General features: G+C 40.1%; 1 protein-coding gene across 3 annotated transcripts in view; it reads right to left on the reverse strand.

Moving 5' to 3' along the window:
- LOC138194477 (CUB and sushi domain-containing protein 3-like) overlaps nucleotides 1-22,940 on the reverse strand; it is a 229,342-nt gene that overhangs the window by 41,369 nt on the left and 165,033 nt on the right. For 2 of the 3 annotated variants that reach the window (XM_069143245.1, XM_069143244.1), the window contains exons 47-56: nucleotides 20,535-20,723; nucleotides 20,206-20,364; nucleotides 18,743-18,931; nucleotides 16,446-16,631; nucleotides 15,295-15,489; nucleotides 14,340-14,513; nucleotides 12,154-12,327; nucleotides 11,230-11,403; nucleotides 5,183-5,368; nucleotides 3,044-3,217 (exon numbers count right to left, since the gene is read on the reverse strand). In XM_069143245.1, coding sequence (XP_068999346.1) covers nucleotides 3,044-3,217; nucleotides 5,183-5,368; nucleotides 11,230-11,403; nucleotides 12,154-12,327; nucleotides 14,340-14,513; nucleotides 15,295-15,489; nucleotides 16,446-16,631; nucleotides 18,743-18,931; nucleotides 20,206-20,364; nucleotides 20,535-20,723 — 1,800 coding nt within the window. The remainder of the gene's footprint in view (nucleotides 1-3,043; nucleotides 3,218-5,182; nucleotides 5,369-11,229; nucleotides 11,404-12,153; nucleotides 12,328-14,339; nucleotides 14,514-15,294; nucleotides 15,490-16,445; nucleotides 16,632-18,742; nucleotides 18,932-20,205; nucleotides 20,365-20,534; nucleotides 20,724-22,940) is intronic. The other variant, XM_069143246.1, reaches the window with a different exon arrangement.

Consider the following 22,940-nt stretch of genomic DNA (forward strand, 5'->3'; position numbering starts at 1 on the left):
CGTTCACCAGGCTCCTTTTGTGAGGAAATAATAAGGCCTTCAACTCAGCCATGCAACAGACGAGGAGAAAAGGGGAAAGGCTTGGCAAGCGGTTTCTAAGCCCCATCTTACTAATTAACAAGAGAGGACAGATGAGAGGAGAGATAGATGCATGGATAATAACTTTTGCTGACGCTGGGCTGGACTTCTGAGGAATTAATCGACCAAATTATTTTGTCGCTACTGGTGATTAACACTCTCTGAGAATTATGCAAACAAATATTGCAATCATTCAAAAGCAACAAAGGGAACGTGATGAAGCATCGTATGGGAATTTTCAAAAACATAAACATAAACATTTAAATATACATCAACACTTTGCAGATAGCTCATTTGTCTTGCTAAGACTGTAGCACTAATTGCATCACTTCCAGCTGTTTTTGCAAATGTGTCTGTAAAAACTAGGTGCTAAAATGTGCACTAATTCAAAATTCCAGTCATTTGCTGCATCACAACTTCAGTTCCTGTAAGCAACAAATCCAGCTGTGTTGTGGTTCTAATTTCTGCTATAGCTGTAACAGATGTTTACTGCCAGGCCTGAATTCAACAAGCCTCTTAATGATGAACAAGTGATCTACAACAGTTTCTTGTCTCCATTATAAGATGGTGATTTCATAGTTAATTAAAAGCAGTGATGCGGCATAATCCTGTGTGACAACATGAGGATGATTCATCTACATTTACCGACATCTATATCATTATTACTTAACTTTTGAATGTCACACAGTTGTAGTAGAATATGTCATATGACTGTTGTTGTATCAGTAGAAAAGAAATGTATGTGTGCAATCCAATTGATATTATATTCCCATATGTATGGAGCACACCATGGCACCATATTGTATCTTCGTAAATAACATCGTTATTTATTGTGATTAAATCCCCTGGTCCCTGACCTGGGACCGCACAAATTCCTCCATGGATTTACTCTCTAAACAGCAATTGCTCTTTGACGATGTAAATACTTGGAAATAGATTCATGTTGGCTTTACTTATCTCACTTGTCAAGCGATGAGTTGATGCTGATTAGGTTTGAGACAAGTTAAATTAAATGCACTTGGTATTAAATTTTTTTTTTTTTTTTTTTTTTTATCCAGATTAAAGCAGTGAATATTATCTGCATTTCCTCAGACAAACAGCAGCAGTGGAGTTTGTGTTGGTAACACAGCACAGACTAACTGATGGAATGAAATACAATACAAAATTGTGAATCATCACTTTCAGAGAGACTCATTTGTCATAGCAGCAGGGTGTTGATCAAATCATCTGCATAATAGATACCAAATTGCTTTTAAAATTGACATGATGGGTGATAAAAAAAAAAAAAGAAAAAAAAGAAAATACACAGCAGTCCTGTTTAGCTTTCTGTATCAAGCAAAAGCATTTCAATTATATCATGTATTCGATTCTATGGCTAAAATTTCAGGCCTAAAGACAACTATTAGGTTGTAGAAACCAGATAAATATGCAGGCTCAGACAAAGAGAAGCAGCTCTGCTTAGTTTCCTCTATTTTGTAAAGTTATGAGCAAAAAATGTAAGAGACTTTGCATGTGCTTTTGGATGTGTATCTCCTTACAATCTTATGAATGTAACTTCTGTGCTGCCTCACTACTCTCCAACTGTCTCAGTAAATACAAAACACTGAAGGTGAGGGGAGAATTCATACACCCATTTAAAGAAGAAGAAGAAAAAAAAAGACTGTCATACAAGTGTGCTTACAAACATTACTTCTGGGTCAGTGAGTTTAACAAACCAAGTGAACATTCTGTAAAGGGAATCCACTTAAATGGTCAGGAATGCTTAAGTGTGATGGGAGCGAAGTGCACAGAGGGGATTAAGGGGGGAAGTTTGTAGTTCTGTAGACATACACTACAAGACACTTTTCATGCCCCTGTTTTCAGAAAATGTCAACAAGTGAGAGTGGAAATAAATGTAGTGAACAAAGGACAAGGAAAGTTCTGTCAAATAATTTGTTTGCAAGAGTCCGCATTAAGGTTATGTCAGGGTCCAAATGCAGCTACATCAGATAAATCACAGGAGTGCATGCTCTGAAAGTGAAATAGTAAAACTGCTTTGAGTAGATGGGGACTTTTTGGATAACAAAGGTCAAATATTTTGTAACCAATGGGAACCATTAGAAAGAAAAATCATGTAAGAGCTCCTTAAGGCCCTAATTTGGGAGCAGTAAATTGATAACTAAAATGTCCAATTAATGCCGGGACATGGAGTTACGACTCCATTGTGGTGTGGCGCTCATGTTGTGGGTGTGTTTTGAATATTCTGCTGATCTCTTCTGTTATCTATTCATTTAGATAGTTTTAGTTTCCTTCGCTCAGGTTTGGATATTTTTTTTTTTATATTTCTGACAATCAAATACAGAGAAGATTGTGTGTCCGTTTGTGGTAATCAAAGCATTGAGAAATGATATTTAAACAATGTTACGGCAAGCTGTTTCTCCAGAAACTGTTCTTGTTAGTCTATACAATTTTAACAATTCTGTAAACCGATTCCACTGATACTATTTCCTACAATAGCCAGAGCATTGCAAACATTGTTTGTGTTTGGAAAAAAATATATTGATGTTGATTTTTTTTTTTTTTTTTTTTTTTTTTTTTTTTAAATGTAACGCTGTGAACACAACAAACAGAAATCCATTAAAATCTTCAGTATCATGGTGATGGCAGTAATCTCAGAAATGGATATCTCAAAACACAAAACTATCAACAAACAAAAACTGCATGTGTGGCTTAATACTGCAAAAAGGTAAGTGAGCGAGTATGTTTTGTAATTTCGGTGAAATGAACCTTTAAACAAAACTTTTTCCATTAATTTAGAGAAAGTTTCCGTTATCTCAGGCTAAGCTTAGCCTTAGATAAAATGAAAGGACAAGCTACTTTACAAATTGAACAAACAGTCCATAATATAATACTAATACCATGGTCTTTAGGGGAGTTTGAATGTGTGCAGGTATGCGTGTGTACATATTTATGTGTATATGTGTACCTGAGCAGTGGGGCAGTGGACTACTCCAGTGTCCATTGAGTTGACAGGTGAGTGATGAGTCTCCTATGAGCTGGCGGTCTCCGAGGCATGAGTAGCGCACTGTGGAGCCGAAGGTAGACTTCTCCCCGCTCATCACGCCATAGGGAGGCGTCCCTGGGTGGCCGCAGGCCACCTCTACATGACAGAGAGCGAGGCCACAAAATATTATTATTGTTGCATGCCTCAACACACTTGATAAAATCACCATGCACGCTATACTGATGCCACTGGGACACAACTTTAGTTCCCATTGTTAAAAAAAACAGCTTTATAAGATAAACATTTCATTCCCATTATTTGTATTTAAAAGTAAAAGATTCATTGAACTTTTTTATTTTCTCACAACATTAGCATGGGGAGTTAAAGCACAAGCAATGTATGCGTGTGCCACATTTTACCCTGAATTTAAGTAGGTCCATACAGAAACCATTTTTTTGTCCTTTCAGAATGTTATGCCCACAGTTTAAGAGTTAAATGGTTCAGATACAGATACACATGAAGTCCAACAAAATTAGGCAATGTCCTTTGCCTGGTTTCTTTTGAGAAGCTCTTTGGTTAATCTGGATAATTATTGTAAGGATTCTAGTCCTGGTGAATTTTGTCCAATGAGTTTTGATGCATTTGGCTGAATCTGAGAAAAGTGGTTGGTCTCAAACACTTCTGCTTTTATCCTGCTCCTGCTGTCAGCAGTGAACTGAATGAATGAATCAATAAATGCCTATATGCCAGTTCCATTGACAACCCCACATTTACTTTCCTCTTTCTATCATTTTGATAGAAGTTGTTTTTTTGTTTCATCGGGCCAGATTCTTTTTGTTCCTGGTCTCATCCTGCTCTTTCTGTTTCTGAGGCTGATCAGAGGTTTGTATTTATTGAGGTCATTAAGGATTTTCCATCCACAACATTTGTGATTCTTGGTCAGGTTCCTTCCCATTTTCTACTTTTCCCGTACCCACCTGCTTCTTTGAATATATTACTACACTAAATACATACTATAGGAACTGTTAATTGTGGCAAACCAACTATGTTTGATATCTTATATTATATTTAATCATGTCTAATTTTTTAACATCTTCACTTACACAGACTTTACTCACTGACACTTGGCCCCAGTTTAAATGTTAACTCAACTCTGAGACATGTATGGGCTCTTTTGTGCATAAACATCTCTCTTTTGTGATGAAACATCACACAGCTGCCTGAGAAGCATGTACATGTCCACTTACTTTTGAATCCTCGCAATTAGCGTACAATTAGAGCTAGCTTGTCTTAACTGTTCTTCAGTGTTGAAGTTTTCAAATTAAATCAGACTTGACACTTTTATTTAATATGTGTTATTTAATTTTAATATTTAGTGTACTGAAACACACTCAGAACGAAAAAGTCAGCAGTTCAAATACTTATGGTCTGAAGTGTTACTGGACACTCCATAAAATGGTCACTGACTAGCACTTGGTACATCACTTTCTTTGACCTTTATGTATGTTTAATCAACTTAGTCTCATAATGCATGGTAAGTTTCTGTAATTTTGCAAAGTTAATTTCGTAAAAAAGAGTCAGTGATGCCTGGAGCAGTAAATAAACATTTGAGACCAACACTCCTGTGTATCTCTTTAATTACTATTCTGTTTGATAAAATAAATGCTGCGCGTCATCTCTCTACCATGAAATGAAGTGGTTTTTGAGGCTGGGAGAAAAAAAAGGAGAGGTGTTACTTATTGTAATTCAAGTGCTTGGTTTTGAGGGAACATTAACTATAACTTGAACAACAGGCCCTATGACAGCTCTCTATAGTTCTCAGTTTGGCACAGTGCAACATAACCACGGCATCCCACACCGCAAAGATGCTCCAGAAGAGAAAGGGACACAAACAAAATTGAGGAGATTCAGTTGAGAGTGAATCCTTTCTCTTAATCTTTTAATTGCACCACTAGTTAAGTTTATTTACTAACTAATGTTTGCATAAAATACTCTAATTACATAAAAATGTGGTAAGGCCAGTGTACTGAATGGTTGGCAGAGGACAGACAGGCAAACATGCTTAATAACAGTTTGCCACATTATTGCCAAGGTAATCAAAAAAAAAATGTGCCACCGTACCAATGCACTCTGGTAGAGGTTTGTCCCAGTGGCCCACCGGCTGGCAGGTGAGCACTGATGAGCCGAACAGGTAATATCCAGGGTTGCAGTCATAGAAGACAACACTGCCGAATGTAAAGTTCCCGTGTTCAATCTTGCTCTCCCGGATAGAGTTGGCAGGGATACCCGGATCTGTGCAGTTAACCACTGTGTTAAGAAAAAAAGAGATTAAGAAATACAGTTATGCCATCATTAATTCCTCAAGTAGTTTAATCATAATGGAAAACTACAGACAACAGAATATTGACAGCAGTCCAATTAATTTTTATAGCTGCAAGGATATTTCTGTCAAGATCATTTTAGGCAAATTACAGTTGAAACTGCATATGATTACTTGTTGAACTAAATGTTGAAAAAAAAAGGCTCTTGCCCTTTCCAAATATTCCTGTGGCCTAGGGTGCAGTCTTATTATGTCTGTTTATGGATACAATTGGTTATGTATATTCTCTTAATCATAAGCGTGCTGTGCTATTATAGTAATGTTTGGCAGATCAGTTCACGGCAAATTTCTCATTAATATTAATGTCTAATGGTTTTCAAAGATAATGTAAATGAATTATTGATGTACAACACAGGGCAATAATGTTTACTTGAGCCAAAGTGAATATTCACATCTTGGCAATGCCTCCAAACCCATATGAAAATGTATGATCTCGGTCCATGTGGTTGCTATGGCATTATAATGCATATCATGCCAATACACTGCAGGAGATTAAATGTAGCATACAGCCATTCTTAATTAGACTATTTATACTACACATATTGTACAGTTACTGCACTGTAAAGGTTTTGTTATAATGTTTTCAGCTATACTGTGTGATGGGGGGTGGCATGATAGTTCCCGTAGTTAGCACTGTTGCCTCACAGCAAAAAAGGTTCTGGGTTTGTTCGCATGTTCTCCCTGTTCCCTTTATATAACATAAACTATATTAGATAAAAAATAGGTCCTTCTCTGAGAGTGCTTCTTCGGTTGTTTTCAGCTTCAATAACAGACTGATGTGCTGTGGTAAGCATATGGTCTGAATTTGCTCTTTTCTTCATCACAGCTGTTAATTACCCGCTGTACACCTTAACTTACTCGAGCTCTGCTAACACACTTATAGCTATCCTTTTAGTGACCTCATTGCTGATCCCTCAGTTGTTTACAAGCTGTTCAGGTCTGCTACCAAGTTTAGCTTTGCAGTTAGCGATGGTTTCTCTCTCTCTTGTCTTGCTGTCTGCTGCTCAATGTGTTTTATGTTTAGTTATCCCTCTGCCTCCTTTAGTAACAACGAACACATAACGAATGTAGTTTATTTGGTGTGATGGAGGGAAGGCACAGTGGATTAGATCATAAAAAAAAAACCTAAAACTTTAAATACTGCAGCCGCAAGGAGCCGGGTTTCAGCTTCTTCCATTATCCTAAAATGATTAGCATTTCCCAGCATGCCTTAGTTCCATAAGTGTCCAAAATGGGAACTTGATATATAGCTATATATAGCTGTGGATCAGTTATATAAATACATTGCAATCCATATTCTGTTATTTTAAAACTAAGGCTCCAGCGACCTGCAGTATGGATCAGTAGTTAGAACCTTAAAATAAAAGGAAAACTTGATGTGTACAGTCTTTCTCTACATCTACAATGAAAAAAAATATTGATAAATCTTCAAGACTCAATGTATCTCCCAGCCTTGTGACCAGGTTCATTGGTGATTCTAAAATCGTTGTGGGTGTAAATGTCAGTGTGAATGGTGTCTGTCTTTCTGTGTTGGTCCCATGATGGGACAGCCGATCTGATCAGCTGGGATAGGCTCCACCCCCTTGTCACCCTTTCCAGGCTAAATCAGGTTTAGATAATGGATGGATGTGTGATGGGTTTCTTTATTGCTTTTGCCTATTATATCTACTGTGGTCATGCATACTGTATGTATCAAGCTATCTGCACAAGCTGTACTCTGTCAATAATTATTTTACTTGAATATGGCAAGAAGACAACACAATAGTTAAGTGGCAATCCGCCTAATTTACTCCACTCGGCCTCATCGCTGGGGCCGTTTCCTGGAAGCCGTGCAGTCTTTCTCTTTGGTTGCAACCTAATTTGCATAAATGCTATCTGTCAGCATGCTCACTCCTGAGTTAATAATAGAGCTGTTGACATGACCTAATCAGTGGCTTTTTCTGTTTATTCTACAAACACAAAGACAAGCGAGCACAGGCTATATTAAGCACTGTCAATAATAATAACGCCCAGAGCTTCCTCATGAAAACAAAAGCCACATCTATTGTCACAGAGGCACATTTGTTTAAGAAGCAGTTAAACTCTCTACTGACAAGGTGGTTCAGACAGCTGAAAGTAAATAAGGGTGAAATTAAGTTCAAAGCAACATCAAATTAAATCAATAATGCAAATGTGCAACAAATCTGGCTTAATGTTAGAATTTTCTTTAGTGGGAACAAACAGACACATTTTACAAAGGGAGTCATGACAGATTAATATGATCTCCCTCTTTTGATCTTTCACCAGGTCTGTCTCTGCAGGGCTATTCACAGTGATGAAAACGGTGTCTCTTCACATCTAGCTGCCAACAAAACGCATGCCAAGAGGAGAGATATTTTCAAATGGGCAAAGTCTGGCAAATCTAGGTTTGGCCAACAAGATCCAGAGGTAGCAGACCAATTAAAGCCACACTGGATACTATTCAAATCATTCATGTATCCCTTATAATGCTAATTTCATGATCTCCTATCATCTTTTATAGACTTTTTAAACCAGCATACAGTATTTACCTACATTAAAATATATTTTTAAAAAAAGAGCTTCCATCATGGGGCTCAGTATGATACTGTCTGTTTCCATTTTATTTGGAGGACTGTAAAGCAAACAGTGGAAAATATTTTTTAATTATTGTCAAACTGTCAAAATTAGTCTAACAGGTAAACATTTCTCTGTTATGGTAGCAAACAAAAACCCCTGCTTCACTGCTGGTTGTGAACACACCACTAATGAGCCTGACCTGGGCAAACTACAATTGGTCACAGCTAGGAAAAAACAGGCCATCATCTGACACGCCCAATAAGATGCCTTCCACTGAGTGCAGTCGGAGCTCTCCTGCCTTCAAAGTAATCTCTCCCAGCAGCTCCTTGGTAAAAACCTGGCAGTAAAATTGGAGAAACAATTCCCGACTTACTCTCCGCTTTCCATACCTTCTGTTGTAAGCTCATTATTGTGGTTCCCTGCTTTTGCTCTGAGGCCAAGGCTCCAGATGTTGTTGCCTCTACCCAGAGAAATTCAGCAAGTAGGGACTTTTTTTTTTAATGCCAATCAATACATTCAGTATCTGAGCACCACCTCTGTCCGTCCTGCTTGCCTGCCTGTGCCTCTGTGAGCTGGCAGTCACTGGCTGCTGACTCCTGAATGATCATGATACATCTGCTGGCTGATGAATTCTTGTGGTCATCCTCGCTTCAGATCCCTGTTCCAACATGTTGGCTGGATCATATTTCTTCTCGCTGGCAGCTACCTGTCCCACTTATGGCTAGCCTGATTCACAGAAGCAGTCGTAGATAAAAGTGGCCTCTGTTATGAAAAAAAATGAAAACACCTTTAGGTGCAGTGATACCCCACTCTTTAGAAATGGGTCCTTGCAGATGGGTAATTAGATCCACATGAATATGAAACCTATATCTTATAATAATTCTTTCTTTTAATTCTGCTTTGTTTTAACTCTATAGAGGCATCGCCTGTGGTCTGAGCTGAGGCAAACTTGGTAGAGACAAGGGGTGCAAAATTAATCATATCAAAATCACAATCTCTATTCATGCCTCTTCAAGATCTCATTTGTAAATGCCAACAATTCTGCAGCATTTTTATTCAGGACATCAGCTGCATCATAACATGCGCTCTTACTCTGTCCCTCAACCAATAAGAACGCAGCGTTACATCAAACGATGCAGAGTAGCAGAAACAAGCAGTGAGGGAAGTAAAACTAAGCATGAGCAAGTGCGAGACAGAAAGAAAGAAAAATAAAACAGAAAAATACTTGTTCGAAGGTTGTGTTTAACAAAAGAAGACAGAGACTGAACTCAATTGTTTTTATGTTCAATATAAGATACATGAAAAACAAGGATGTTCTAAAAGTTGATGCCCTGTTTCAGGCACCTTTAGATTTTTGTTTGTTTTCTACTTTATCAAGTAAATAAGTCTACAAAACATTTATATTGAAAAATAAACATATACTGTGGGTACGGAAAGTATTCAGACCCCTTTAAATTGTTCACTCTTTGTTTCATTGCAGCCATTTGCTAAAATCAAAAAAGTTCATTTTATTTCTCATTAATGTACACTCAGCACCCCATCTTGACAGAAAAAAACAGAAATGTAGAAATTTGTGCAAATTTATTAAAAAAGAAAAACTGAAATATCACATGGTCATAAGTATTCAGACCCTTTGCTGTGACACTCATATTTAACTCACATGCTGTCCATTTCTTCTGATCCTCCTTGAGATGGTTCTACTCCTTCATTGGAGTCCAGCTGTGTTTAATTAAACTGATTGGACTTGATTAGGAAAGGCACACACCTGTCTATATAAGACCTTACAGCTCACAGTGCATGTCAGAGCAAATGAGAATCATGAGGTCGAAGGAACTGTCCAAGGAGCTCAGAGACAGAATTGTGGCAAGGCACAGATCTGGCCAAGGTCACAAAATAATTTCTGCAGCACTCAAGGTTCCTAAGAGCACAGTGGCCTCCATAATCCTTAAATGGAAGAAGTTTGGGACGACCAGAACTCTTCCTAGACCTGGCCGTCCAGCCAAACTGAGCAATCGTGGGAGAAGAGCCTTGGTGAGAGAGGTAAAGAAGAACCCAAAGATCACTGTGGCTGAGCTCCAGAGATGCAGTAGGGAGATGGGAGAAAGTTCCACAAAGTCAACTATCACTGCAGCCCTCCACCAGTCGGGGCTTTATGGCAGAGTGGCCCGACGGAAGCCTCTCCTCAGTGCAAGACATATGAAAGCCCGCATAGAGTTTGCCAAAAAACACATGAAGGACTCCCAGACTATGAGAAATAAGATTCTCTGGTCTGATGAGACCAAGATTGAACTTTTTGGCGTTAATTCTAAGCGGTATGTGTGGAGAAAACCAGGCACTGCTCATCACCTGCCCAATACAATCCCAACAGTGAAACATGGTGGTGGCAGCATCATGCTATGGGGGTGTTTTTCAGCTGCAGGGGCAGGACGACCGGTTGCAATTGAAGGAAAGATGAATGCGGCCAAGTACAGAGATATCCTGGAAGAAAACCTCTTCCAGAGTGCTCTGGACCTCAGACTGGGCCGAAGGTTCACCTTCCAACAAGACAATGACCCTAAGCACACAGCTAAAATAACAAAGGAGTGGCTTCGGAACAACTCTGTGACCATTCTTGACTGGCCCAGCCAGAGCCCTGACCTAAACCCAATTGAGCATCTCTGGAGAGACCTGAAAATGGCTGTCCACCAACATTCACCATCCAACCTGACGGAACTGGAGAGGATCTGCAAGGAAGAATGGCAGAGGATCCCCAAATCCAGGTGTGAAAAGCTTGTTGCATCATTCCCAAGAAGACTCATGGCTGTACTAGCTCAAAAGGGTGCTTCTACTCAATACTGAGTCTGAATACTTATGACCATGTGATATTTCAGGTTTTCTTTTTTAATAAATTTGCACAAATTTCTACATTTCTGTTTTTTTCTGTCAAGATGGGGTGCTGAGTGTACATTAATGAGAAATAAAATGAACTTTTTTGATTTTAGCAAATGGCTGCAATGAAACAAAGAGTGAAAAATTGAAAGGGGTCTGAATACTTTCCGTACCCACTGTATTTCATCTCATCCAATATATATGTCATTTCATCCAGAATCATGCAGCCCTGGCAGAGACCACTGACTTCATCTGTCAAGGTGCATCTGAATCCCTCCAGTACTTTAAGTCAGTCAGGCTGACAGTCATTTATCCATTCTGCAGCTGCTGTGCTGGGCCTTACCTCTGCATGTCGGTGGCTGCTGGCTCCACTGGCGGTTGGCCTGGCACTGGGCTGTTGAGGGTCCCTCCAGGGTGTAGCCTTTGTTGCAGGAGAAGCGCACCACGTCATTGTAGTTGAAGCCGTCGCCTGTGGTGCGGCCATAGATTGGGCTACCGGGGTGGCCGCATGTGACGGCTGAAGCACAACAACCAGGTACGTGACAGAAGCAGAAGGGAGAGAAGATGGCAGGCAGGAAAGAAGGGATACAAAGAAGAGAATGTGGAAAGACAGAGAGAGATTAGGGGGGAGAGAGAAAACTCAATAACGATGATCGAGGTCATGTACAGTGACAACTATTATCATTTAATTAACCTCAGAGGACAATGAAGAAATTAGGATTAAGACATGATCTCAACTGGAAAAGAGTAAACGGCACATTTCAGTGCATCAATAAGGTGAATTAGAGATTCACATTATGAATGTATGTATGTATCAATGATTGACGGATTTCAGCGCTTATTTTACTAAAGGAGATGGATGCTTTGGGAATTGCAAGAAGCTTTGGATATTTTATAAGACGCTAAATAAATCTTTACTGATTGATTTGTATTTCAATAAGGAAGTTAAATCATCATATTTTTGACTAAACTGTTATTTTTTCTGAATACAAATTGGCTTTCTTCAAATTTAAACAAATTACAATCCACATAATTAAAAAATAGCTTTTACAGAAATAATCAATTGGCTCTTTTTTTCATATAAATTCACAGAGGAAAACACTCCATACGTCAGTTAAAGACCAAACAAAACCCTCCCCCTTTATATATTTTTTTAAAAACGTGCACTAACTCTCTAAACCCTCCTCTCTCCCTCAAATCTTAACACACACTCCTGACGGTACTTTGCGGTGAATAATTGAGTGTGAAGTGGTGTTAAGGTACTTACAGATACAAACAGGGAGCAGTCCGGACCAGTCGTGGTCCTGCTGACAGATCCGTACTGAGGAGCCGATGAGCCTGAATCCGGGGTTGCACTGGTAAACTACTGTGTCTCTGTAGCCAAAGTTTTCTCCGATCACCTGCCCGTTCACAATCTGCTCTGGAACGCCACAGTGACCGGCTGCAGGATGATGACAAAAACAATAAAATAATAAGCATGTTTTACCTTGTCTTTTTGCAAAATGTTTATCATTTTCTGTCAACTGAGACCATAAATCTTTTTACCATTAGTATTTTACACTTTTTTTTTTTTTTACACTTAAGGAGGTCCAATTTTTGCACCAAACGCCATGCATTTGACAATATAAATAATAATGAATTGTCTGGTGCAATGCTTTAGTTGAAGTTTCTATCATTGCAGAATAATGGCCTGCAGTGGCTTCCATTGAACTAATGGCCGATAGTTGCAGGGTAGAAACCTAATTTTGATTGTGTTTCCATGTTTGAATAACTTTGCATTTTGACAACAGTATTATAAAAAAGGAAATGAGGAAACTGCTGTTTTAAATAGGTCTTGGAATTATAATGCGGACAAGCAAAATCAATTTGTTTATTCACGAAACATTGGATTTGTAACGCATTTTTCAGCTCATTATCTCTGATTTATTATTTCTAAATTCATATGGCTTCAACGTCACTATAGTGATAACTCTGTGAGTACATGCATGTGATTCTCTTCAAAATCTGTCCAATACGCTCATGCACATAATCGTATTACTTTCAGCTACAATAAATCCCTTTCAGAGAGCAGGAATCTTGCTGAGATTTCCATTGCCACTTAAAACCTGGGAAATTGCCACTGACTGTGAGTCTGATTTCCCTAATTTACTCCTGCACCCGGAAACTCGCCCGAGCATTTTATTACCACACTCCAGTTGAGAGCAGCGAGATTCTGTGAGGATGGCATTGAAGTGGGGCGACTATCCCGAGAGGTCCCTGGCTATGTTAACCTTGTCAGTCATATCACTAAACAAGTGAAAGGTGCCCGTCTTTTAATGAACTGAAGCAATCTGGAGCGGAGCTTGGAGTGCTTTTGCCACACAGTTGATAAATGGACTAATGCATCTGCCAGGGAAACCTTCACATTCTGCTGCTGCATGGGTTTGAATACGGCTCAAGTAATTAAGTGTGTCTCATTTTCTTGCATAGTACAGAGCTGTGATGAGCTGTGGTAAGCTGAGCTCCAGCATATTTTTCTTGTTTATATATCCCAACAATGCCTCAAATTGTGCGAGTACAGCTTGGCAAGTGTCACATTTAACATTTTAGAAACACCAAATCAACTTGACTCGGAGGCTTTACTTTTTTCATCTCACTCTTTCACTCTCTATACACTCATATCTCACCATTACATCTCATTAACTTCATGCTTTTTCTCTCATAGTATTTGCTTATTATCTGTTGTCCCTCCATACAGTTCCCTCACTCGCATAGTCTCTGTTCTTTTTTTTGCAGATGTCCCCAGCCATGGAGCTGCATGTCTCTGCTCTGTGATTGTCGTCTCCACCAACAGACCAACAGTTCATGTTTTGGATCTCTATGCTGTCCTTTTCTCTCTCTGCTCTCCTCCCATCCCAGCCGGTCGAGGCAGATGACCGCCTGATTCTGTCGGAGGTTTCTTCCTGTTAAGAGGGAGTTTTTCCCTTCCCTCTGTTGGAGGTTTTTCCCTCCTAGCTTATGTGGGAATTGTTGAATTGTTGAGTTTCTCTGTATAATGTTGTAAAGTTACGCTGTAAGGACTTTAGTGTGTTAAGTGCCATGAAATAACCTCTGTTGTGATTTGGCCCTATATAAATAAAATTGAATTGACTTGAATTGTACACAATCCCTTTTCAATCCACTGGAGGTATTTGCCAAAAGTGCTAAAACATTTGCGTGTTGTGTGTTGCAGTGGCATCATTAAGTACCAGTATGAATTCAAAAATACTGTTAAATGTTCTACAGTCATTGGCCATTCACATTTGTCAACAGAGGCAATTATAGCCACCCTCTGCTTCCCCATCTGGTTCTATTTTTGACACAGCGGCCCGACTAAAAGGGCTCATACTCTGTCTGAACAGACTGCCAGCGGTTTTTGACCCAGGTCAAGGCTGTCCTTCAAAAAGTTGAAGAGAACGTTTAGACCCTGCTTACCCAGGCACTGAGTCTCCATCCCGCTCCAAAGGCCCGACAGCAGACACTCTCTCACAGTAGATCCAGTTAAAACATAGCCAAGGTTACAGCTGAAAATGCCAGATGCTCCAAAAGTAGTTTGCGTCCCAATTTTCTTCCCATTAGGAGGAGTGGGGAGATCACCACAGGAAATGACTACAATAAGATGGAGAGGACAGTAAGAAGAAGAGGAAGGAGATGGAAGAGCGATCAGAAGATGGAGCAAGAGAGAAAGAAAGAGTTAGCTTACATCTTCAGCATCAATGGGAGAGCACTGTCATTTACACCCATCTTACCAACCCTAATGCGTTAAAGGATTGACCTGCACTATTTCATTGGGAGGATAATGATGGTGTTTGCCTTTGTCCCAACATCTTTCAACATGCTGGCTTGCAACTGCTTTGCCATTACTCAGGATTTTCAGCTCTTTTGCTTTTTCAAAAAGCAGAGAAAAGCTTTTTTTTTTCCACTTCTTACAATAAACATTATCTAACCCAGGCTGAGACGGGAATATGTGAAGTGAACCATTGAGATGCTGATTAAGTGAGCTGTGAATAAGGTATTCATTTTTCAAGCCTTGTAATGTTACAGTCTTTGAATCTGGTATACCTGAGGCAAGGCGGGACACAGATGTTTCAATTTGGCTGGATAACAATGTTAAATGGTTTCTATTCTATCTATTCAGTGAAACTAATGAAACACATATAGGGTGTGTTTGAGGAATGGGGCTACATGCTACATGCGTATATGTGCGCAGATGTTTTTTTTAGATGCAACAATGAACCATAGATAAATGAGTTAATTTCTGGTAATACTTATTCTTTTTGTTCCGTTTTATGCCCCAAACATTTTTTGCAATGTGGACTTGTTTGCATTTAGGTACTTGTGTGATCAAAAAGTGTTGTTTTTAGGTGTTGCTGCAGCCACAGTCACTCACTTCTACACCGAGGTCTCTCATTTCTCCAGCTCCACGCTCCGTTGGCCAGGCACTGGATGTGGGCGGGGCCAACACGATAGTATCCAGGGTTGCAGGTGAAGATTATTTTCGTTCCATACTCATAGTGTGAACCATTGACTATCCTCCATTTCCCATGGTCCAGAGTGAAGGAGCTAAGACTGGGACACATCATCACTACGAAAAAGAACAAAAACAAACAAAGATTCAATGGGATTTATATGGCCTGACTTCAGTTTAATTTTCTTTATCCATTGCAAAGTCAAAATCCGTAAACATATGTAACACCCCATTATGTAGAGGATATACAGACAGCGAAGAAAACTGTTAGACTAAACTAATCCATGTGTTGCAGTTGTACAAATGTTCTTCCACAACAAAGCTATTCATAAACTGGCTCTCCCTGAAACCAAATTAGTTTCAAAACAAACTGCGTTTCCCTTTTAGCCGTGAGACACATATGCAGCAGGGAGTAAACATCAGTCCCAATTGAAAACAGCATTGTCAATCACTTTTATACTGACTTTCAAACTAAGAGGAGATGCACTGGCATGTAAAACACTTGCCTCAGTGCCAGCTGCAGTTTTCCTCTTAATCATCCTCACTTTCATCCTTCCATCTTATTACTATCCAGCAAAGTTAGTGTTTTTGTGATATAGCTGAAACTCGCAGCCCAGTGGGAATGCAGTCCACATTTTACGACACCTTCCATTACCGGTATGCTTTTGTGAAAACTGTTTGATTTCCTCTAAGTTCTCCAGAGGATTTTTCAAACTCTTACTTGTGCTGACTCCAATTTAAAAATGTTTAAAACCCTGTCTTCTCGGAGACTTTTTTTTCTATCATCTTTCTGCTGCTCCCTTCTCACAGCTCAGTTGTGCTATGGGTTCTCACTTATCAAGCCACCTCAGAGTGGACTGAACACACCACATGGAGGTTATCAAGATTAAAGCCATCATAAATCTTAGAAAACTTTAGAATGTTTTCATGAAAAGAAAAATCTTTACTATTGTCTCCTCTGGACTTTTCACGACTGAAACATGTTATGGGTTCTTGTGGTTGGCCCGTCTTTCTAAGCCACTACTTTTCTTCTCTACGTCCTCTTCCATCCTCCCCCGGCATCCTCTACTCACCGATGCATCGGGGTATCTTGTTGTGGTTGCTCCAGGTGCCGTCTGGCTGGCAGACTGTGGTTGTCAGCTCTTTGGAGGAGAGCCGGTAGCCGCTGTTGCAGAAGTAGGTCACCCGTGTGCCGACGGAGTAATCAGCAGCAAGCACACCTCCGTTCACTGGCGCACTGGGCACACCGCATGACACAGCTGCAGGCAGCAAGGGGACCATTGTCAACACAAATGTTAATGTGCAGCACAAGATGCATATTGGAGGGACGGTAGGTAATCACATATTAACTTAACGGTCACATTTTTCTGAGGAAGTGCTAAATACATGTGAATGCACTCCCACTAGGAGTGACATTGCTAACCCTTTGTGGTACGCGAAGACAATTTAGACAAAAAGTTAACTGCTAGTTTGTTACTTTTCTCTCAAATGGTTACAATCTCACTAAAAACCCCAACAGGAAGTATTCACCACACAACGGCACTGAATTCCTGTAGAATTCAGATAATGATGCAAAAGTGCTACATTTCCGAGCAAAACAGTACGCCTACTGCCAGTCAACATTTTAGAAAAACTCAAGTTTTTACACCCACTTAAAGCGTTTACAATAATGAAGCAGGAATGTTTGTGTCACAACAGCAACTAAGTAATTTGCTTATGCTGTGTCTATTATAGGCCTCTGACAGAAAATTGCTCTTCTTAAAATTTCACTTGGTTGAGAAATCAAAGAAATGGTATTAAAAATTGAGCCCTCGACAAAAAATGTATCAAACCGACTCAGAATAGAAGTAGTCTAACACGCTGCAGAGAGGCTTTGAAAATTAAAGACGACCATAAATTGTATAAGAATGTTTCCAAGAAAAGAAAGTTACCTGTCTGACTTAAGAATTTGCAATTCAGTCATGTAAAAAAACGTATAAAAGTTAGGTCGATATTTTATACTTCTTATTTTCATTGTTAGTCAGTAGGTTATTTGAAAACATAGTAATCACATATAATAAGATCGTTAAAGTGACAACCAATCTCTTCACAAAATTGAAAAGTTGGACGCACTCACACACACTGCTGCCACACACCACTGTGTCCAACTACACAGAGTGTATCTAGATTACTGTGGCTGCAGAGCTCAGATCAAACAGAGCTTGAGCTTATAGGTTTCAAGGTGTTTATCATCAGCGCCAGTTCAGTCAGAGGGACCGAACAGAGCAGGAAAACCAACATCTGCTGGGCCACACTAAATAGAAACAGTTATGCAAACATACTTCACCTCTTAATATGGGGAAGCAACAGTGACTGCATACTCAGACATCAAAGGTAGAAAGCAGCCTGCATGGCATGGAGCCATTACAGTGCCACCTCACCGACCCATGGGAGCATCAATCGACAGTAATTTGCGAGTACTGCTAAGTGACATTTTAACACTTTCTAATTAAAAGCACTAAAACTTTTCTTCACTGCAGATGGAAAGTTTTTTATATTTGAAGTGGGAATTCTTTAAAATCATTGAAGCTTACAAGGTCAGAGGGCCTGACAATTATTTTAAGCTTTTACACAGATTCATGAACAATACTGATGGATTCATATACTGTAGATTCACAACTTATCACGCATGGGAAGGAATTAAAGGCTGAACATCCTGTAATGTAATCCTTGCCATCAAACAGATAACAGATGGACAGCATCTGTGTGAATATATTAGTGTCTCTGCAGCCAGGGTTGACTTTATGTGCTTTGGAAAAGCTGTGTGCAATTACCAAACTGATGGAATCAATCACAGGTGTGAAGCCTTTTTAAATCATCTGAGGTACATGACATACATATTTTGATTTCACTGCATCATGATAAAATGTAATTGAGCTCACCATCTGTTGATGTTTCCTGCTGCCTGAGTGTGTGTGTTTGTGTGTGTCTGCGCTAAGGGATGCAATCATGCACACGTAAATGCACACATTTCACATGTGCGCATCAAAAAACCCAATTAGTGGAGTGAGACCCGACCGCTGCAGATACTGCATGCTAATGTCAAGTTAGCCAAAGTAATTTGAAGAAGTAGAAATTGACAGAAGAAGGGAGAATTGATTTTTGTTTCCTTTCCACCTGATAGGCTATTGGCTCTCAATCAGGCTGGATCCAGTTGCGCTGCACACAGCACAGGGATAGGGTTTGGACTGAGACCCTCGGGTGCGTCAAGCGCCTGCCTGTCTGTCTGTCTGTCTGCTGAGACTTGGGGTGTAGAGGCAGTGACCGGAAGGACAGAGAAAGAAGCGGGCTGAAGTCGGAAATAAAAGGCTGCCAGAGCCGATGAGCTCACCTTGACACGCAGGGACAGGCGCGTCCCAGGCGTAGTAGCCGTAGGTGGTCTTCTTGCACACAGCTGTGCCCTTTCCAATCAGCTTGTACCCCCTGTCGCAGGCCCAGCGCACCATGCTGTTGAGATGACCCCCAGTCTGGCTTACTACAAAGCCATGTTGTGGGGAGTCTGGGGTACTGCAGTACATCGCTACAGTAAATGGAGGAATAAAATAACACAGGGGAGAGTAGGGGAGATGACAGCCAAGACGAGAGAGGAAGAGAAGGTGAGAATCAAAACAAGGATAGAGGGAGAAAAAAAACGTATTAAAGAGAGAGAAAGATAAATGAAACAGAGAAAAGGACGAGAGGCATTAACAAAGCACCTCTTGAGAAAGACTTAGGTGAAAATGTTCTGTTACAGTAAGGCCCCATTTTAAATGCAAAACAATAATGAGGAAAAATGCCAGAGGACTGTCGCATCTATTTAGCACTCAGGCTGTGTGCCACACAGCAAAGGAAGTCTTCAAAATCACATTATCACCGTCCCTCTCTGGCCTATAGGCATGCACATATTCAATTTGCTTCAACACATGCAATACAGGGGCATCCTGCAGTTATTTGTTTCGTAGACTTATTTTCCCTTATCTTACAGCCCATCGAACACAAAAAAAAGGTGAATTTTATTTCCAGAATGAGACCACAGAATGGCCAATGGGACAAAAATCCAAGGGAGGGTGTGTGTGCATCACAAAAAGCTGCCAACCACTCATGTCGGCATGACTGGGAGATAGCCGGGATTTAAGACGAAAAGACACACACTGGAGTTGAAGTCAGTTCCTGTTCAAGTCAATCAAGTCAAGGAGGAGTTTTCTTTACAAAATTCATCACACCGACTTGCTTTCACAGGAACACTCTCGTGTATTAAATATAATGGAGAGACAACATAAAAAATGAATGCCTTTTGTGCTTTTTTTTCATTATTATTGATGCATTTCAAATGGAAGAAGATCCCTATGCTGCTCTTGCTTAGCAAGACTTGCTTTATTAAAGAGCCAATTAAGAATTTAAACATTTTGAAATTAAGGAGTGCAAATCAGCGAAGAAGCCTTCGAGTGAATTTCTTCTCTGGCTTGTGGTTTTTCCCAAGCGAAAACATTCTTTTTTGTGAGCCCCTATCTGTGGAAATCACATTTTTCTAAATTAATATTAAAAACTCAATAAAACCCCCAAAACAATCGCAGCACACTGTGATAAAAATCATGGCATCAGATGATATCCACAGTAAGATACAATATATGCAAGTAAGAAGGTTTAATTAACATGTGCCTCTGTGTAGTGATATAACATGTTCAACTGAGATGACTCCACCAACTGTCTAAATCATAGACCCATGACTTGAATCGCTTGTCTGCAGTTTAGAGATGAAATAAATTCAAAGAGCATTAATATAAAAGAGAATATGATTATAAGCTGGATACATACTTTGATACTCACCCACATATCTGATGTGGAAGCCGCGACGGTTGGTGCCGTGGTCGGAGGACCAGCGCAGCAGGAGCTGGTGCCCCGTGGTGGTCAGGCTGAAGGGTGTTTCAATGTCACCGCTCAGGGATGAAAGGCTCTGACTGTAGATGTTGGGACCTGAACACAAAGACAAACGCAGACACACAGTTTCACAGAAAATGAGCCTCATCAAGAACAAGCATTAAGCACATAGATATATTCGTGACTGATGTCTCATAATTACATGAACTTGTTTTGTTTTTTATCTTGATGACAAATATTTTACCAAAGAACCCAGTATTACCCACCATCAAATATTTCCAAGATGTCAAACTCTTTTTCTGTCTGGAAGAGCTCAAAGTGCAGAGTGATGTTGTAACCCTTCTCCACGTTGATCAACCAGGAGCACATCTGGAGATTGGGGTAGTTTTCAGGGTAGCCTGGACTTAAGATGACCCCTGTCGAGTCAAACCGCACTTCGTGGGCTGGACATTGGACTGGCAGGACAGAAACAGAATATGAGTGAGGCGGTGTTACAGGAAGACAGGTGTCAGAGGGGTGGACAAGGAAAGACATGACAGATGGAGATGAACACAAGAGGGAGAGCTATAGGAGGGGGAATGGAGGGCAGAATTACAGAAAAGGCAAGATGAGCGGGAGACAGTAGAAATTACATTAAAAAAAAATTTAAAAAAAGTAGTCCTGAAACAATTACATTTCAGCCAGACTGATATCGTACCAAAGGGCTGAGCTGGTGAGTCTGCTGCTGTCACCAGGCCCACCCTGATTTCAATCTGTCAAATAATAATAGTCAGTGTATGAGACAGTTAACTTTGTATGTAAAATTGGTATGCGGTTTGTGTGTGTGTGAGTTCATGTGTATCAGCTGAGAACATTCCCTTCATTTCCTGTAGGCTGGCATGTCTGAAATAATGACAGGCTTGTTTCTTTCTTTTCCTTTTCTGTTGGAAACAGACATTTCTCTTCTGGGCTACTAGTGAAGAAACATGATGCATATGAAAGGTTAATGCGAACAACTGTTCCAGATAAAAAGGTCACTGGAAAGAATCAGACATATATCAACAACAAAAAAAACAGGCAGAAGGGAAGAACTTTAAGACAAAGCAGTAGGAATATTCCCGTCGGCAAGTGACTGCAGAAGTTGCAACTGGCTCAAACTACAAAAGCTTTTGGCTCAAAGATGAAAGGCAGATTTTATTTTCTAAGTCAAAATCAGTAATCTTATCAGAAAAAAACAATACTTTCCAAATCCCATTAAACAGCCAAAGCTCTTTGCAGGCACTGAGGTCAAGAAAATCCATTGTTAAAGTCTATCAACAAGAACAAAATTAAATATGTAGATAATTCAACAAAAGCATAACAAGATTTGTACACAGCAGAGTCAATATTTATAGAAACCCTGTAGGGTATTCTTGAGGGAGGAAACAAATCTCAGCTCAATCTATTCAGAAAATAAATTAACACTGCAATCTGTTGTGAAATAGCACAATTTCTTCACTATCTTTATTTGATAGTTTGCTAGAAACATAATACATGTTTTTCCTTCCAGAATTGGACGACGGATTTCCTGATGAGCTGCTTTTGTATTTCTCAAAGTAGTCACATATTTTGTATTTATTTAATCATAGTGTTCTCTTATTAAGTGTACCGTAATTGGTAGAAAAGGTAGAAACTAAAATGCGAGCTCATCTGCTCTCTACTGTACACAAGTCAATCCTGAAGACCAAAGATACAGAGCTATGTCCAAGCAGAATTTCTTCATAAATGGACACTTCTAAGTAAAGGGGAACAACACAAATGCATATTCATTTGCTTTACAGTCCACAAAGGCAGAAATACCAAACAAAAAAGGGAATTCTGAGCTACGGCCCCTATAAGCAATTTTTTTGCCTCACACTGTCAACACTGATGTCACCAAAGGGCACAGTGCATAGCAGCAGGTGGTAGCCAGTTTCAGTCTTAATTTTAGTTATATAAAAAAAATCTAAAATTAAATAATATACGTGTGAAATGAGTTGCTGGAAGCATGTGCAAAGCTTTTAAACTGTGTCGCACTGAAATGTGGAGTTAGACCGTCAAACAGTTTCTAACCCGTCTTCAGCTCAGGTTTTTTTTAGGCGGGGCTAAAACCTAACCTATCTACGTCACAACAACCTATCTACGTCAGATCACAGCCGGTTTATATAACCTTCTGCATGGCTCCTCCTCTCACACGGTGAAACGCTATAAAAGCCTGGAGCTCATTTGCATAAGATGTCTTCCCACTGGACTTCAGTTCTACTCCTGTTAGTCAGATTGTTGTTGTACATCAGCTAGCTGCTACAGGACGTCTCCCTCCACCCGCAAGTTCATCTTTCCTGGAAGTAAGAACCTCCAGAGCAGCGCTGCATCGCTGTTTAAATGTCCTACTGATGAAGGAAAAAGAGGTGGATTGGTTTCGTGAAGAGTCTCGCTAAAGGAGACTTTAGGATTAACACCAACAGCCGCCTCTGCAGGGACCATTTCACGGTGGATAGTTTCAACTTGGACCGGAGACGGACGGAGTTCACGGACGCATCGCTTCTCCTGCAGCGCAGAGCTGAACCGAGCACCGCCCTCCCGGCCGTTCATCTTCCGCTCGCACCGGCACCGTCCACCGCCGCTGGACCGGACCGCGCTGCCGGACCACCGGCAGTCTCCGCCGCTACCATCGG

The sequence above is a fragment of the Embiotoca jacksoni genome, unplaced genomic scaffold (genome assembly GCF_022577435.1).
Source record: "Embiotoca jacksoni isolate LCO1_2020_lvr unplaced genomic scaffold, fEmbJac1.0.p SCAF_11, whole genome shotgun sequence".
Classification (NCBI taxonomy): domain Eukaryota; kingdom Metazoa; phylum Chordata; class Actinopteri; family Embiotocidae; genus Embiotoca; species Embiotoca jacksoni.